Raw genomic sequence first — 19,026 nt, forward strand, 5'->3', positions numbered from 1 at the left:
TTGGTCTTTTAAAGAGAATCTTTATGGTCTTTCCTAAACAGTTGCTTGTTTACTTTGGATTTAAGTGACGTTCAGATATCTCTGCAGGATAACATGTGGAACGGTGATTTCAAATAATGCACCTTCACAGGAATTTATTAAAGAGTATTTCATAACTCATCCAGCAGCAGTAACCATTACATCATTCATTGCTACTTCACAACTAAGACAGATTTTGTGTATTTTTTTTAATCCATGGTATAAGCCCAGGTGACAAAGGGATGTTGCGATTATTGTCTTAAATTTGGGGGTTTTCAGGTGTAGGTGAGTCATTTCATGGTTGGTCTGCGGGAGAGGAAGCAAAAACATTTACCTACTGAGAACAGTTTACAACTATGAAACCATTAAGAACGCTTTCTTCATCATCAACATTATATGTAAAAATACAAGTAGGCCTGAAATGCCTGATTCCTTCCCCATAAAGCATTTGCAAAAAAAATAAAAATTGAAACCTGCATTGCTCTCATCCATGTTTGCTAGCTTGTAGTCTTTCCTTAGGCGTCTTACAACCACCTGCTGATCAGTGGAATAGTGTGAAACCATTGGTAGCCTGTCACCCACGCGCTTGGGTGCATGCATGCGAGTCCTCACTCATAAAAATGCTACTCCGATGGATAACTTTGGGAAGTAAGAGCGTCAGCGAGCAGCCTGATGTGTTTAGAAACAGCTTGTTATGGCTAACAGACGGCATCAATGAGATGGGATGGAAAGCTGTAACACATTCCACACATTACATGAATTTCAGTACTCAGACAAAAACAAGGCAAAGTCGGTCTGTGTGGAGGTGATGAGCTGCTGGGCGGGAATACATTCCCAACAAGCTTTGCTTTACTCCGCTACGTGGAGAGGATGTTGTCCTTTGACCATTTCCTTATGATAAGCCCTGATGCCTTCCTGCCCTGCCTTGTTCACACACTGCGCACACCGAGGCAGAAACACACACAAATCTACGCAAACACACAGGACACAACATAAGCAGGAACAGCCCAGCCTTAAATGACATCATCTCTTAACCAGCGACCCGCTGACATTTAAATTCACCTTGAGAGACTTCATTGTATTTAGGAGTGAATAACTCCACCTCAACTCAAAAGGATCTGTGATTCATGTCAGCTTACAAATGACAGATCCGACTGATTTCATCAATATTTTCACCTTTGCAGTTTTTATAAAACCAGAGGCTTTTCTTCTTCTCTTCTTCGTTACAAAAGGCCTGAGAAAAATTCACATGGATTTAATTGCTGGTGTAACCCGGCCGTAAAGCAATGGAGTGGCAGATCATCACATCATCAAATATTTTCTACCTGGCACGCAGGAGCATTCATAGTTGGTTTCTCCCTTTTGGATGCAGGTGCCTCCATTATGGCAGGGTGACGGGACGCAGGGCATGTAGCGGCTCTCGCAGTGCTTGCCCGTGTACTCCTGTGGGCACTGGCATCGGTACCCGCCAACCTCATTGATGCACACCCCGCCGTTCTTGCAGGGCGATGGGGTTGTATCGCACTCGTTGACGTCCTGTTTGCAGGTCTGTCCGGTGAAGAATGGCGTGCAGGTGCAGATGTATTGGAAGTCAATGCTTGAGCACTGGCCGCCATTAGCACATGGGTTTGAGGCACAGGGGTTGGCTAGTTGGCACTGGTTACCTAAGGACACAGAGAAATTACTGGATGCTGGAAGTATTTTAAGTTGTTCTCTGCATGAATTTCTTTACTTCTTTAATAATCTGAAGAACAAAAAGAAATGTCGAGTTATGATTGTGAGAAGTCATTAACTGTTGTGTGTTACCTGACCATCCAGGTGGGCAGCGGCACTTGAACGTCTGGAGACTCTCAAGCTCACATGTTCCTCCGTTGCGACACGGTGAGCTCATGCAGGCGTTGTTGATGGGCGTCACGCAGTGGCGGTCGGTGTAACCCAGTCTGCAGGTGCAGCTGAAGTCCACCTTGTTCCCCCTGATCGTGGCTTGACACGTGCCACCGTTCACGCATGGCGAGCTGGTGCACGGGTCATGAAGCTGGCAACGGCTTCCTAAGTATCCTTCCCGGCATCTGGGAAAAGACAGAGTGGGATGGTCAGGATCTTTTTTTTTTTTTTTTTTTTACAGCTGTGAGGAGTAAGACAGTTGCAGTGATGAGGAGGATAAATGACTTCTGCAGACTGTGATATGCGTCTTTATCTCACCTTCATCCCTCATTTACTGATACGGTTCTGTTTCATTGTAAGAGATTTTAAGTCTTTAGGAATGTTTCCTCCAGAAGTTTCACACAAAGAAATACTGCGCTATGACTAGTTAAAAACTGGACGTCTGCACTGGACACTGGGCTGACTGGTTGGCTTAACATCTGGTTATATCATCAGCTGTGATGACAGTAAATTCAGATCAGAAATAGAATCACATTGCCAGTAATCTGATGAACTCAATTCATTGTCCGGCCCTACTTTGACTGGGTGGTAAAAATATTAAGCTTCTCAGAAAATCTAGTTCCCCCTTTTTAGTAATTTATTACCACACGAAAGACCATGAATAACCACCATTATATCATGAACAGGAACATTTTATGATTTAATGAAAATATGGTTGGTCTGTGATAAATGTCCGTTCTTTATTTATTTTTCTCATGTTAAATCAGCATTACAAAGAGTGGGAACAGTCACAGGGAGTTTCCCAAAGACGTATATTTTCACCCATCCAATCTGTTGCAGCTCAGCACTGACTGAGTTCACAAGGGTAAGACAGCACTTCAGAGAAGCGAGGGTCATCCCTTTGTGCACCACTGTGCTTACAAATCAACTGCTCGGGGTAATAGCCTTTACCAACAGGACTAACTATCCATTTCCCTTAAGAGATGCTCCTGCCCTGCCGTTTTTACAGCACGGCAACACAGCCATGAGAAACTATGCATTAAATGGGACATTCATCTTTCTACCGTGACCCCCCGTAAACAATGTGTTTGAGGCTGTAAACCAGAGTAGTCTGAACAGAGGGAGGAGGGGGACAAACTCCTGTGATGTTTCTCACAGGTTGTGACTGAGTCATAAACGTCTGCTCGGACCCCAGCGAACAAGTTCCCAGAGAGAGAGAGAGAGAGAGAGAGAGACAGAGAGAGAGAGAGAGAGAGACAGAGAGAGAGAGAGACACAGAGAGAGAGAGACAGAGCTGCTGGAGATCACAGGGACACATTCACACATTTACAATTACAATGAGCGGAGCTGAAGAGTGTCCCCTGAGGATACACGCGGCTCAACAAAGGGGCCACACACACACACACACACACACACACACACACACACTCATACCTACACAGTGTGCAGTCTTTCACACTCACACACACACACACACACACACAGGAAGACTACATTAATGTTCACAAATGCCTGCACATCCACACATGATACTGTAGCTGATCGAGTCAAAAATCTGCAGACTAGAGCCGAAATATTGAATGTATCGTTGATGGTATGTTGATTTCCTCAGTTTATATGATTGTAAATTCTAATTAAATCTGTGGTAATAGTCCAAAAACAGTACATTTTCAACTCAGGTTCTGTATCAATATCAAAATGACAGAATCTTTATTTTACCAGTATCGTCTCAAAACAACCAGTCATACCCTCAGCCAGGCGTCACTCAGGCTTTCCTCAGTGTCGGGCCAATCTGCCATAAAATTACATGTGGATGTGCAGATTTCCTCTGTTCTGCTCACTGTTATATAGGGCTGAACAATTAATCAGAATATTATCAAAACTGCAGTATGTGTCACAACATCAATATAGATAAATGAAGCCCCGGCCTACGAATCATCTTCTTTTTCTCAGTGACAATGAAATGCAAAAATGACCATTCCAACTGAAATCGTGGAATATGAACATCTTTGGATTTTGGTGTGTTGTTTGTTTTGTAGACATCAGCTTCGAGTATTTTTTCTTTGCCTTGACATGAATGATCTGGCGATAACCCAAGAAAAGATTGACAATGCAATTACAAATAAAAGCAAAGATTTTTATTATGTAAATATAATTTCTGTCATCATCTAAAAAGTCCAATACCAAGCCATCACTGCAGTTCTATTCAACACAAAACCATCCACCTCAGACTTGGTACATTAGACCCTGGCTACCGCCACATTCCCATTTTCATCGCCCTCAGAGATTGAATGCTGTTGTCAACAACGCCGGGTGGCCAGAGAAGCTCAGGCATTACAAAAACAAAGCATCTACTGAATAGCATCGAAACGAGAACACAAAAAAATCTGCGGTATTTGGACTTCTTGTTCCTAATCCGTCCTCTCCAAAAGTCGAGAGACAAGAAAAGCGGCCATCATGGCACCCTTCAGCAGCTCTCAGGGCTGAAATGTGCTCGCTTCGACCCTTTTGTCAGCACTCATTCATCCTGAGGACAAGGCAGCATCTATGCCACAGTGTTTGAGCTGCAAGCCAACATTATGGCAACTTCAAAGCACCGTGCCACCACCTCAATGCTCGTTATTCTTCCCTACCCAGAGAGGATTTGCTGCAGCATCAGACAAGAAATGGGAAGAGGAGGATGAAACGGAAGAGACTGTGGTGCAACTTCTGTCAAGAAACATGAAAGATTTCGGAAAGTGAAGGAAAATTACACAGGGAATGTCTAGAAATCTAAAATTTCTTAGGTTTTGTTGTTGTTCTTTCAAGGCATAGACTTGACAAAGAACCGTTCTCTTTGAGTATTGTTGGATTTTATTCTCACGCAGGAACAATATTGTGCATAAAACATCCTGCCGACATCAAAGCGGACTTCCCACGACATTAAAACCCGCTGTCACTCTCAAATACCTGACCAGAGCCAACAAGTCTGTTAGCCCTGAGGGGCTGGCAGGACCATGTCCCCAAACATTCCCAGGGGGTCCAGCCAGTGTGTGTGTGTGTGTGTGTGTGTGTGTGTGGATGGGGGCCAAAACGTGGCCCCTCTGTAGGGACAGGCGTGTGTTTAGACAGCGTCTCCCTCTCAGGGGATTAGGCAGCCTTAGGACCCTGGCAAGGAAAAGAAAACATCACATGCTAGGCTGCCCGCTGCATAAACAGTAGTAGTGAGTGGTGGCATGTCACCGCGTCGAGAGCAGAGAGTCGGTACCTTGGCTGAGTGTCATTTTGCCTGGGATCACTGTTCCAACAAGCAGTGATGTCAGGAGCTAAAATGTCAAATGATTTAGGAGCAAATAAAAAATCTCAGGCTTGTTTTCTGTACAAATTTACAGTCAAGTCAGTCACAGATTTTACAACCGAGACGTCGTTTGACAAAATCACCAAACACATGAGTTAAAGACAAACGCGGTGCTGCGATTACAGATATATTTACTTGTAAAATTATCACTCAGAGACAAAGTTAGAAGCTCATTCATGTCAGCTGCCGTGCGGTCAGAACAGAGCTGTGCCAGCGGAGCGAAACCCCAACCTCGCACTCGAGGAGCAAAACTGGCGACACTCTTCCACAGAGACTAGCTAAGGTTTGTCCAACAGGTCGCTTAGTTTTGTCGCTAGGCTCTTTTTTGAAAAGGCCTGAAAAGTGAAATTTGGCGACAAAGGTGCTTAGCTGGCAACACTGCCTGTTAATGCCCCCGATGATGTAATAGAAACTGTTGGCGCCAAGTCATTTTGTAGGAGCAAACGGCCGATGGGGAAATTCCAACACTCTGCCGACCGACTATCAGCTCTCAAGTTTTCAAGTTTTTCCAAACCGTCACATATCATATCATGTCTTCTAATGCGTACAGTCCGGACTTGATCGTGACAACAAAACATGGCTGATCAACATTAAACACAGTTTTTTCATCACTGTTGTTCTAAAAGTTACATTCACTCAGTCGCCGTGGGATGCCAACTCAGTTTTGAGCACCACATAATAAGATAACTCCTTGAGCAGGATAATATTGTGTTATTCATCCTGAAGAGTTTCACACAGAGAGGCAGCTGTAACGCAGACTTTAAAGTTGGGAATTGAAAACAAAAGCATCAGATCGGTACTCAGTATTGATATATACCATGACCTCAGTAAACTGCACATTTTACGCTCTTGTTGACCGACCCGGTTGACCTGCGACGATTTCTAAAGAAACCTTAAAAAGACATAATGGAAATCTTGATATGATATGATTCAACATCTCGTGGCTATGTAGGAGTCATCTACAACAACATCCAATGTGTTTTTCAAACATGGTTCTGAAGTGCGTCAGACTTCCTCTCTTTTTTTACTCTCTGATAAAACAGAAGTATCTTAAGATTAAAACTTGTGATGTAGCTGCTGGAATTCTTCTACATAATTTCTGAGCATCTGTATCCAGACCCTCAGACAGTAGCAGTGTGTGTGGTGAAGAGAGGTGGGGTAGGGGTTGAAGAGGGGGAGATTGGGGGGGGGGGTCTGGCTGCTAGAAGGCCAGTCTAGTTAAGCCCCAGTGGTGGCGGGTGCTGAGGTCGTGAGGCGCCACACGAGCTCGCTGGAAAAAGGCCGCGGGGAGCAGGTGCGCATGTTAATGAGGAGACAGCAGCTGCTGCCCCGGCCATTCACCCCCTCCTCCCCAACACCTCCCATACCCCCTTATCCCACCACTCTGCCTCCTTCCTCTCCATGGCACCCCATCCTATTACTGTCCTAAAGCCCGGAGAGCGGCAAGAGTACTGCAAAAAAAAAAAAAAAAAAAGCTTGTTCATTTATGAATTAGTCTGATTTATACGAGTTGGAAAAAAGTTCTGAAAAAAAATCTAAGAAACGAGTCAGAAAAGAGGATCTAAGAACATTTAATAAAAACATAAAATCCACTTAAAATCTAATTAAAATGTGTGAATGTATTTGAAGACTCGAGCTGACTGCTCAGATCTTATACTTTAAACGCAATGATACTTTAAATGACATCTAGAGTTGGCCATTTTTTTTTTTACAGTGTTGGTATCTGAATGGCAGCCCCCCCCCTTCCTCAAATGGCTTAGCAAATGAGAAATGAGGAGCGAGAGAGGAAGAGAAACGAGAGGGAGAGAGAGCGAAGGATGAGTGGGCCCATTGTTTTTCCTCCCCATTCAGAGCTGACCACAGGCCGGGCGTATTCAGCTGTTACACCTCCTCTTTCCTCTCCTTCCCCTCCTCTCTCTCTCTCTCTCTCTCTCTGTATCCAAAAAATCTTTCTCTGAATCTTCTTTCATTATATGTGGCTCATCCCTGTATTTCCCCCCCCTTTTTTCTCCTCATTATTGGTTTCACTTCCTCTGTTCAAAGGCGTATTGGTTGCTGGCATCCGCTCGCTCCCCTCTGTGCACCTTCTTTCCCTCCAAACCCTCTCACCCCCACTTCTCCTACACCCCCCTTTTATAAGACACCACATTAAGATTTATAAATCTCAAATGACTACTGCTCTCTCCCCCAAAAACTTTCTCCAAGCTGCTCTGCAACTTTTTAGTGGTCTGCGATGTTTGAGGCCAAGCGTAAGGCAGAAGAAAAACTCAAAATCCAAAACGCACACACAAGCAGCGGGACAAACAAAGGAATCAGAAAGAAAGGAAATTGGAACTGGTTTGGTTGGGTTTTGGAGGGGGAGAAAGACAGAGAGGGGTTGCCAGTTCAGCAGGAATTTTGGTGTTTACTCTAAAGAGTCTGCTGTCCTGATTCTTAACCCGAGAAAACCTCAATAGGGGCTTGCTGGCAGCCGCACTTTATGGTTCCTTGAAAAAAGTCACACCAGCTTTGAAACCGGCATCTGCCCTCGCAAAACAGCCCAGCGTCTCACACCAAGGCCTAAAAGACAAACCGCCCCCCCCCCCCCCCCCCCCCCCCACTCCTCACCCTTACCTCGGTGCACTTGGACCCACTATCCAAACACACTCTGGCTGAGGTGCAAGTAGTAAGTCAACTGTAGCACACGCTAGGCAAAGAATGCTAACAGTTTGCTCTTTAACTTGGCGAGAGCCCGTCAAATACACACTCAGCACAAAATGGCTTTCACAGGCATCCCGCTTAACTGTCTCAATGTGAGCTCAAACGTATAAAAAAAAAAGAGGGGGGGGTAAGACAAAAGATATTCAACGACTCTTTTATGGAGTCTTGGTTGTGTTCAAAACAAACAGAGCAAAGCAGCTGCTTCAACAAGAGAAATCTGCAGGCCTGGCGAGTGGGATAATCTCAACAGCAGCAGGTAAACTGGGCTGCTGGAAAGGTAAATAAAGAAGACATGAAAAGAGGGGCACAAATCAGAAGCTGAGCAAATATCAGGTGTTTGGGAGGTATCGTATAACTGCAGGACAGCAGTGGAATTATCTCTGTGGTGAGGCCGATACTGTTATTATCTTTTCTGTCATCCCTGCCCAGTAGCCCTCATTGTTCTCCTCTGCTCTCACTTCTCGGCCGTCTCTTCTTCAATCGCTGCCTCAGTAGCCCGTGGCAACAGGTCCGCGACACTGATGGGATGCATAACAGGGCCGGGGCGGCGGCTCGAGCCTCCAGCAGATGTTGTGGTGACATCTGACCCTCGGCCAGGCGTCACTCTAAAAAAAAGGGGCTTTCCTCAGTGTCGGGCCAATCTGCCATCTGCCATCTTTGTGAGGTCACACACAGATGGGGACGGAGGCTTTGAAAGTAATATGTGGGCTACACATGTGCACTGTATACAAATAAAAACCTAGAATGAGGGTACAGGTTTTGGCAGCTTTACGGGCCCCTCTCTCTATGGCTTCTAAGAAGCTTACTGAATTAGGTTGTACATTTATTCAATTACTGTGGCGCATAAAGCTCTGTGGGAGACAGAGTCAGTGTCCGGATTCATTACTGTAAATTACATCATTAGGAATATTTTAGATTAATTCTCTTTTTTTTTTTTTAGGTTAAAGCAAAACATAACCAAAGATGATCCATGTTTATACTGTTAGTTAAAAGAAATATTACAGTTTATTAAAACTTGCGTCTCATTTTCTTTCCTCCGATTGTAAACACAAGTGATCAGGAGATCGAGACGGTTGTAAACAAACTAGATTCTCTGCACCACTTCATTCGTAGATACAATAAGAAGTAAGGGCCCCTAAAATGCTGATGATAATCCTCTGTTGCACAGGAACATTAATGTTTCTGGACAGGAAATACAGGGCAAGAATGTGAGAACAAATGTCCCCGGCCACACTCAAACCACCAACACTGCAGTTTATGTGACACAAGTCAACCTGAGTGATTATTTTAACACTCACTTTTGTTCTCTCTTCCGAATAACGTTTGACTTACCTGAGATTCTGTTTAAAACTGGTCTGGCTTGTGTTTCTTGCCTCATGAGACTTTATTTTCATAATGTTGTCAGGGAGGGCTGAAAACATTTAAATAAGATTATAGAAAAATGTAATTATTATTTAATAAACTAGTGGTTTTATGTCATGCCTCTCTCTCTCTCTCTCTCTGTGTCAGGTGTCTTCTTCAGTGACAAAGAGCTTTCAGCCCTGAGTCAAACTGTGTTAGTGGAGCATGTTTGTACCTCTGCTCCCCCTCCCCTCATCCCTCCTGTCTCCCCACCACCCGTTCTCATTTCCTGGCTGTTTGGTTCTCTGCCTGGACTAAGTCCCCTTTAGTCTTGTCAGATCTGTTTTACAAGCATTGCCCAGGGGGGGCTTCTCTGTCTGCTTTCCTCTACACTTTCCTCTGTCTTTTTTTTTTTTTTGTCCTCTCTTGTGTTTTCCCAGCAGCATATAGATACTAACCACGCTGACAACTCTGCCACCACCAGTGGAGAAAATCAGCACTAAAACACAAACTTAAAATTCAGCTTCAATCGCACAAATTGAGTCGACTGAAATAAAAATAGCTCTAGGGCTAAAACCAAAGCTGGCACAAAAACGACGTTGTTGTTTGTTGTGGAACCGAAACCAAAGTTACCACCAAATCCCCACTGGCTACAGAAATTACAGGGGAGGCGCTGCCCCTTGTTCCCTCTCCTTACATCCATCCTTCTTTTCCTTCCTCTCTAATAGTACAGGAGAGCTGACCTGACCGGCCCACATCTGGCAGCCTTCATTAGAGACCCTGTTTATTTGGGAGCACTATGGCCACAGCCCATGAGAAAGAGCCAGCTCCCCCAGGGATCAACACTCAGTGTGTGTGTGTGTGTGTGTGTGTGTGTGTGTGTGTGTGTGTGTGTGTGTGTGTGTGTGTGTGTGTCTTGATAGTCATCACAGCTCTAATGACTTCTGCCACTGCTTTGCTTTACGAGGCTGGGAACCACTTAAAGGCTTTACGGATGTCTGAAGGTGTAGCTGCTGACAGTGCAACCGGACCCTCAGGTTGTTACTGTACACTGCAGCCTCAGGGGTTGGAGGCAGAGCATGCCAAGATGTCCCATCACCTCATCCTGCCCGCGCCCAGTCGCCCTCCATAAATCAAAGCTGGTTTTAGATTTTATTCGTTTTAAACAGCATTTATTTTGTGAGTCAGCCAAAGTATAAAATGCACTGTTAAATAGTAACTAGTAAACATGCGTCACAAACCAGTGTCCGTACGCTCGGCCGGAGATGTTATTAGAGGGTGAAGTGCCACTTTATTTTGTTTAAACAGCTGTCATTTTGAAATTTAAAAAGTTACACAGGAGTTTTTCGCTATTCAGAAAGACCAAGAGTGATAAGTTGAACGAACCCGGTATGTTGCAACTACACAGCAGTCAAGTTCAAACTGACAGCTAATGCTAGCAGATAATTTAAGATAATCTAACATCTAACAAAAACTGTCATTTTGTTGGCGCAGGGGTTTTCAAAGATTGACACTGTTCCCACCCTCCACATACACAAGACAAACAACTACACCCTCCAGGCTGTAGAGTAGCTATGAACTACAGCTTTTTAAGCCTCTATTTGTTTAAAACTAGCACCATTAAAAGTATGCTGAATTAGCTATTAGCAATGTATCCGTGGATGTACAGAGAGCTTTCAGTGAATTACCTAAATACTGAAGAGAAACTTTAAAAATCGATGATTCTCAGGCAAGTTCCTGGAGTTATTAGGACCATCTGTTTCCTGTGACTTCTAAGAGGATTTATGGACGGATTTGTATCCTGGATAAATGTAAGTCACACTAAATCTAAAAATGTTAACGTCTTATGTCTGCGTATTAAGATTGGGAAGGACCTAGACTTTTGACTCAAGTTCATCTCATGCAGTACAAGCCTCAAGTCGCTCCCTCAACGCCTCGATGTAATCTGAAAACAATACTAGCTGTACGTGTAAAATGATTAATCTAATATCAGTTCTTATGTTAACTTTTATTTGGAGCACTTTTCACAGTCTTGTTAACTATCCCTCTTAAATGGAGCAGTGACCTTCTACAGAGGTATTAGTGGGGTCCTTTTGACCCGTCCCAGACACTCCTGGCTTCAACACTACAACTTGTCATGTGTGGATGTGTGTGCTGAGCTTATAATCCTTAAGGAGACTGTCATTTTTTCCCCTCTGTGTAACGGATACGTCGCCTGGTATCAGTCTTACGGTCTGCATTGCTGCTCAGCTGAACAAACTGCTGTACTTCACTACAAAGGGCATCACGCTCCATTCTCCTAAATATCCTGTGGCTGAGTGTGTGTCAGGCAAGCGAGAGTGACTGAAAGCTAAAGGCACACCTGGCAGACAAAGTCGATCTGTGTCTGTGTGGAGCTGAATGGGCAAAACCACAAGTAATCATGGGTATTATGGAGCATGCTGCTGTGTGGGCGAGTGCACGTCCCTCTTAGCTGTTATACTATAACCCACAGACAGGTGGTCTGGCCGAAAGAAAAAAAAAAAGAAAAAAAAGCAATGAGGAAGTGTGGTTTGGAGAATGCCAAGTGGCTTTGTCTCACACACACACACACACACGCTGACTGTCAGTCCTCTTAGCCTGCGATCAAAGTTTATGTGATTTGTCTTGGCATATGCCAACCAGGGAGGCTCAAATATCACTAATCCCCGACGCTGAGGTTCCCCACCACCAAGTCGCTTCATTCAGCCAGAACACTCTGCCGATCAGCGCTCTCACCAGCCGGGCTCTTGCCAAAGGGAACCCGACACTGGCGGCGGCGGCCATATAAAAGCCTCGCGCTGTGTGTTTCTCGTTGTGTGATGATATGATCAGATACAGCACCTCTTCTTCCCTCAGGCCACTCTGAGGCTGTTTCCTGACTCTGAATGGAGGTGTAGGGTGGAGGGAGGGAGGGAGGGGGGGTTAAGATAGACTCATCTGACCGGAGAAAACAGAGGTGCCATTGAAAAATCCCCAGAACCGGAGAGACAAGGGCTCACTTTCATTGAAGTGGATGTATATTGTAGCAGTCGCAGCACATACCAGCAAGGAATTAATGACTGTTTGTTATCTGACGCTGTGTTCACTGAAACAGACAAATCTGAAAATCCTAACGACAGGATTAAAGTTCTCACATTTTCAGATCCTAAGTGCTTCTCATTCACACTGAAATCTAAAACATTTTTCAAATATTTCAAACTGAGTGGTCCCAGAAAATGTCAGGAGCATTGGAAAGGCTTCAATTTTCTGAACGGGATCTGTTCCTATAGCTCTTATGATTTTATCCATTGCACTTTTAGGAGTTCTTGTTCCGTTCTGTGTTAGCTTCAAAGCGAAGCATGAAACGTAATTCCTGACATTGGCAATAGTAATTTAACACATCAATCCCATCTCAAGATCTAGTAACATCAACAGATGTAACTCCATAACAACTGAGCGAGCTCCATTTGCTGATGAAGATCATCTGATACAGCTGAAAGCTCGGGGGGGGGGGGGCAGCTAGAAAGTGGACCTAGAGGAGGGACTGTTTTGACAAGCTACTATTTCCAACGTCAAGAATATGTTACATGCTTTTACATGCCGCTAAAAATCATTATCAAGTCCCAGTAACTCAGAATAAACTGCACAAACTTCTGGTGCGTGTGTTTGCATCTTACAAGTCTGACCTCATTCATACAAACTCCGGCACTGAAAGAACCTAAGCCTCAGCATGTGACTCCCTGCCATCACCAGGCTGTCAGAAACCTGTTGTATTTTTTCATCACACTTACTAACCGGTGATGAATGTATGTGATCTCTGAGCAGCGTCCTTCCTCGCTCCGACATCTCTCATCTCTCTGGGCAGAGAGAAACTCTGCTGCGAGCTCTTTTCATTCTGGCCATTGTGCCACTGGAATTTGGGAGTTATTTTTCCTGGTCTGGATTGGCTCGGCTCTGTCACTGCTCCCTCCTGCCGCTGCCAAGCCTCTACAGTAAATGAGAGGCCTCCTCGAAGCCCTTTGGAGATAAACTTCAGTCAGGACCTCACTGGGCCAGGCAGGCCAGATATGAGGAGGAGATGGTATTTATGTTATGGCATGTCAAGTAGGCATCTCTGTCAGACTATATAAAACCAATGCCACTTACTTGACCTCCACATAACACTTCAGTTCAAGAGCGGCGGCTTTTTGATTGAGGTGAAACCAACTCATAATTCTGCCACGAATGAAGCAAGGCTCAGGGGAAAAAACAACTGAAAAAAAAATCCTTCACAAGGCCAAGCAGGATCTCACAGTTAAACGATCGACAATATATCAATTAACCCTCTCCTGCTGTAGTCAAGCAATACACTTGACACTGTAAGACCTTTAACGCCTTTGTTTGATGAGATAACTTCACCTCACGCTAAGCTTCAAACAGGATCCACCTGGTTGCAATTATTTCTTGCTGTTCATGTTCCTGACACTGCCAGCTGCGCTGCTGTTCAAGAGTTACAGCGTGAATGCATTCGCTGTGGAAGCCATCGATCTCGCAGAACACTCGCAGGAAGTTCATGGAAAAGCAGTGACGTCAGTGAACCTTGCTCTGGGTTTTGGAGCTGGAGAGAGAAAGCTAGAGGCTCCAGCAGTTTGTGAACATCTGCAACCGGTTCACTTAGCAGATCAGTTCACTGGTGAATTAACCTGAGCTGAGTGCTCAGGTTGTGAAATAACGGTCGTGTAATATCTTTGGAGGATCTTTGACAAGTGTGAGAAATTGATGATCATATCATCTAGATTGTTTCGGCTTACGTTTGAGAAAAGTGACTGATCTTAACTAATGCTAGGAAGTAAAAGTCAGAGTATCAAAGAGGTTTTGTTAACAATATTAGTCTCAAGTTGGAAAACAACACTAATTTCCACACTTAATGCATCTTAAAGAAACATCCTGACTTGAACTTGGGAATGAATAAATCCTCCTTAACAAGCAGCAGCTGGTTGAATCCTCACTCTCAGTTGCTGACAAGCTATACATTGTTTGAAAGCAGAAAGCCTGATAATTCCTTCTGAGTAATTAGTTACCTTATATCACGGTGACAGAACACTAAAATAATTAGAATAGTCAAGAAACATTAGATTTTTTGCAAGTATCACCCAGATAGCTCCCTTACAGAAGATATCAGGTCCATAACTGTCATCAACATGGATCAGGAACACTCACTGTTTTATTTGGGGTATGTTGGTTTTGGGCTTGTGCAGAAGGAAGGTGGTCTACAGCAAAATACACGATGAAAAATGTGACGCTTCCACTTCAACTAAGTCTAAAATCCTCAATGAGTTTCACTGTTAATTAATCTGGTAATTATTTTTCAGATTAATCAATTAAACTGTGAAAAATTCGCCATCTCATCTTCCCACAGCCCAAAGTAATGTCTTCAAATTAGATTACATGAATATACGACACATTAAAGCAGCAATAGAACAGAATACTTTACAAAATGAAAAGATTTTATCAAAATATTTTTTCCATTTCTCTGTCAATCAACTTATCATTTCAACTCTAAATTTTTGATGCCCAAACTTCATCACCCTAAACCTTTTCTCAAGAGTTCCCAGGCCTCTGGTAGCACAGTGACAACTAACACAATAAGAAAGCAATGTTATGAACACACACACACACACACACACACACACACACACACACACACACACACACACACACACACACACCAAGCCTTGTGCGCTCACTCAAACCTTTTCAAAACTGCGAGTATGCCCATCTCCATGTTTAATTGGAGAAGTCTGAGGAGGAGGACAGTGCAGGGACACAATGCTGGCTTTGTGGCCCAGTGAGGAGGTGAGGTGGGGGTGTGTGTGTGTGTGTGTGTGTGTGTGTGTGTGTATGTGTGTGTGTGTGTGTGTGTGTGTATGTGTGTGTGTGTGTGTGTGTGTGTGTGTGTGTGTGTGTGTGTGTGTGATTGAGGGGTGAATAACACAACCAGACCAAATTAAGATGTGGCGCGGGGCCAAGATAGCTGCCTGGGTCTCACAGCAGTCCCAAAGCTGTGACCCGGCCGACCCAATCATCCGCCGGTCAGCGGCAGTAAGATGACACTGGACACTGGGTGGTGCTGCCAAGTGTAAAGAGGGCTATTGTTGTAATAAAAAATAAAAATAAAAAAAAGACTTCTGGGCAGAGCGGGAGCTTATTGGTTTACATGTGAACTGAAGACATCTCCAAATACTAAACTCTGAAGACAGAGTGTAGAACTTTTCTCCAATTTTTCAGGTTAGAAAACTTTTACCATCTGCCATCTGTCCAGGGGAATGAGGGAGAGGGAGAGAGAGGGAGAGAGAGGGAGAGAGAGAGAGAGAGTGAGAGAGAGAGAGAGAGTGAGAGAGAGAGAGCACTGAGGGCCATTGAGGAGGGGACAAAATCCCAGGAGAGAGGGGGGGCGGTGGAGAGAGTGTGTAGGAGGACAGGGTCTGAGGGTCTCTCTGGGAAGCCTCACCCAGATTAGTCACACAGAATTAATCGTAGCAGAGAACAATGGTCGCCGAGCTTCTGGCAACCCCAGCTGTCGCTCCGTGAAAGAAAAGAAAAACAAGATTTAGGGCTGCAAGAGTTTGGCTGCAGAGGGGAGAGTGTGGTGGCACTGACACACACACACACACACACACACACACACAGTGACCCCTGTCCTCATCAATGTCCACTCATTTCTGTCTCTCCTCTCTGACCATTTGCCTCCCAGAAATAGCAACACTGGTATGAGCGCTCCACCTTTACAGCCCTCACATGTCAACCAAAAATCTGAGTCATCCCCGATTCCACAATCACACATTTTCAAATCCTCTTTGTAGGTTTTCACTTCGTTGTTTACTTGTTAAAAAAGAAAAATGCAGATGTCAAACTTACTTGCACTCTCCATTCCCATCTGGAGTTGCTTCACATCTCCCCTGGTTCAAACACGCCTCCGCGAGCGTGGAGCATCTCAGGCCTGCGAAAGGAAAGTTTTAATACACCTGCACTTTGCTAAAACTCTTTAAAAAAATAATCAGTGGAACATCCCTGAAGCTTTTTTTTTTTTTTTTTTTACAATGGCACAGGTAAAACTCCATCAATGTGAAGCCTAGGTGTGACTCTTGGCCACCTCAAAGTGCAGTTTTTGTGGTGAACAGGGACTTGACACCAGTCTGGCAGCAGCATGCTCCTCTCTGCAGCTGTACCATAAAGAATGTGCCATTTGGGGAGTAACACAGCTTTGCAATAATAATTAAAAAAAAAAAAAAAAAAAAAAAAGGACACCCACACACATACTGCTCTGACTCCAACCTGCAAAGGCATGCGTTTACATACTAGTGAGAAAAAGTTGAATGTTTGCTGGGCAAGTGAGCAACAGCTGCCGGGGCAAAGTAAAAAAAAATAAAAAGAGCATACATTGACTTTGCCGGTGAAAACGTGACATGTTTAGGATAAAGCCGACAGATGAATTAAACCATAGAAGTAAACTTAATGAATGTAAATTAAACAGTAAACGGAAACCTGCAGGATAAGTTTAAAAAAAAAAAAGTTGGGGGGAAATTGCTTTACTTGAGCTACGGTCAATCACCCAACAAACGAAAGTGAATGTGTCAAGTTACTAAAACTTTAGTTTACGATAAAGAGTGAATGAACAGTAAAAGTATATTTTCTTATCTTGCTGAAAAATACATCATAAGTCCCAGAAAGTGAGAATCCCCCCGCCACTCACCTCGTGTTAGTCCTATTAGCGACAACAAGAAAGTTAGTTTGACAAAGAAAATATGCATTCCTTCTGGTTTAAAACGGTTGTACAAATCCACGTGGGTTTTTTCATAGATCCGATATTGTGTCTTCCCCTCCGACAGGTGAAAAAAAAAAAAAACACACAAACAACTTTCAGTTCATCCTTCGGTAGATCCACAGAGAAAGTAAAGCGCGTCTGTGAACTCCGAGTATGAGATGTTCTCACTTCAGTTCATGAGCTGTAAATGACCTGAGGGACGCACCTCTCCTCTTGCTGCTGCGCACTGAGGGGCGTTATTCTTCAGTGGACACACACACACACGCGCGCGCGCACACACACGCACCACACACTAGCACAAGCTTTACAACTTGATGAAGAGATTAGTAAGGAAGTTTGTTTTCTTTTACTTTCCCGGGCGTTTTTTTTTTTTTTCCACAGAGTGATTGGTTAATTAACAAGTCTGAAGCATTAGTGCAGCAACTAGTCTGTGACAGCGATTTCATCACTCACTCACGCCCTATAAATAAAGTTTGCTTTGGTGTAAATAAGCTATTAAATATGTCATCAGAGCACACAAGTTAAGCTCTTAACCTGAGGGAGCACGTGCAATAAAACAAACAAACACACTTCACACTGTAAATAAAACAGTTTGGTTTGACTTTAGTTGCATTTTTTGCTAATCTTAAATGTTTTAGCACAACTTGTGAAATGGGTTTGCAACAGTTTGTTCAGACTTAGCTGTACTTTTAAAGAAATACAGTAAATTCACAGTTGCAATATGAAACAGCAGCAGTTGCAAGTTCAGCATCAAACTTTATTCCTTTTTCTCACCAACAGCCGTCTCCAGTGGTGAAAACCAACCCTCTTGTTCTGCCTCTATATCACTTCTTTTCCTATACTGAAGGTAGCATGCTAACCAGCTAGCTCCAACCAAGTTTGACTGTTTCATTACTTTTTCCGAAACCGAGTCACTGTAGCGTCCAGGCTGCCCTGAAGAAGTAGCGCTGCTCAGAGATCATATTATGACCTCTTGTCATGTAAACACAACAATGGCTCTTGGCAAGACTGATAAGTAAACAGCTGTTAATGCTAATGTTGGCTTTGTAGCAATCACAAAACTTACAAATAGCTAGCTCCTTTAAAGCTGGTTATGCTACATTTATACAAAAAAAATTGGCTACCAGAGAGATTTCAAGAAGAAAAAAAAAAAGGAAAAAAGTCAGCTGACAATTACCAATACACTTTATTAACCTCAAAAGAGAGTGCATGAACCCCAGTTAAGAAACAATGTGAAACCATTTTAAGTAAGCAAAAAGAAGAGGAAGTGAGACGTAAAAAGGTTTTATTCCAGTAAATAATGTTCCAGTTTTCTAATGTTCCAGTCAATATACTGTATCTTCAAATTTTGTGAGGGACCACACCTCTGCTGCACTGGAGTAAAACATTGTATCCTCAGTTATTTCATATTTGAATTTGCATAATTAAATGTTTAATTATCACTCAAACTCCAACAACCAATAACCATAGTCATTTCTGTCAATACTGATACTGGTGTTTGTCATTTCATGCAGTTCCACCATGAAAATGATATGCACCAGTTTGACATCTGAAATACTGTATCACATTATCTTCAGTTGTCAACCAACAACTTAAACATAACTGTAGGAAACTTAAAACATTTATTTTGGCGACCACACTTGTATTTTTTGTTCTGTAAAGCATTTAAAAGATGCACCAAACAGACATCTAATCAATGTATCTTTGTAATTTGCTAAAAGCACGAAAGCAGTCACAAACAGGAGAGAGAAGCCAAAATGGTAAACTGCCACTTGGCTCTGCAAACAATGGTCTAATAGCTCGTGTTTAAAAGCCCACATCAGTCAAAGCCTGTCCTGCGCTCCTTCATCAGGGCATCACAACCTGACAAAGCATGGGAACCAGCCTGTTAGCAGTTAGGATCTTCTACACTGATAAATAATTGCTGAGAGCGACTCACGCA

General features: G+C 43.5%; 1 protein-coding gene across 2 annotated transcripts in view; it reads right to left on the reverse strand.

Annotated features, from left to right (window-relative positions):
• Positions 1-17,267, reverse strand: part of LOC130169456 (neurogenic locus notch homolog protein 1-like) — a 42,105-nt gene extending 24,838 nt beyond the window's left edge. For both annotated transcript variants that reach the window (XM_056376235.1, XM_056376233.1), the window contains exons 1-4: positions 17,013-17,267; positions 16,178-16,259; positions 1,825-2,087; positions 1,344-1,682 (exon numbers count right to left, since the gene is read on the reverse strand). In XM_056376235.1, the coding sequence (XP_056232210.1) occupies positions 1,344-1,682; positions 1,825-2,087; positions 16,178-16,259; positions 17,013-17,070 (742 nt within the window). In that variant the 5' untranslated portion in view covers positions 17,071-17,267. The remainder of the gene's footprint in view (positions 1-1,343; positions 1,683-1,824; positions 2,088-16,177; positions 16,260-17,012) is intronic.
• Between the last annotated feature and the right edge of the window lie 1,759 nt (positions 17,268-19,026).

The sequence above is a fragment of the Seriola aureovittata genome, chromosome 5 (genome assembly GCF_021018895.1).
Source record: "Seriola aureovittata isolate HTS-2021-v1 ecotype China chromosome 5, ASM2101889v1, whole genome shotgun sequence".
Classification (NCBI taxonomy): Eukaryota; Metazoa; Chordata; class Actinopteri; order Carangiformes; family Carangidae; genus Seriola; species Seriola aureovittata.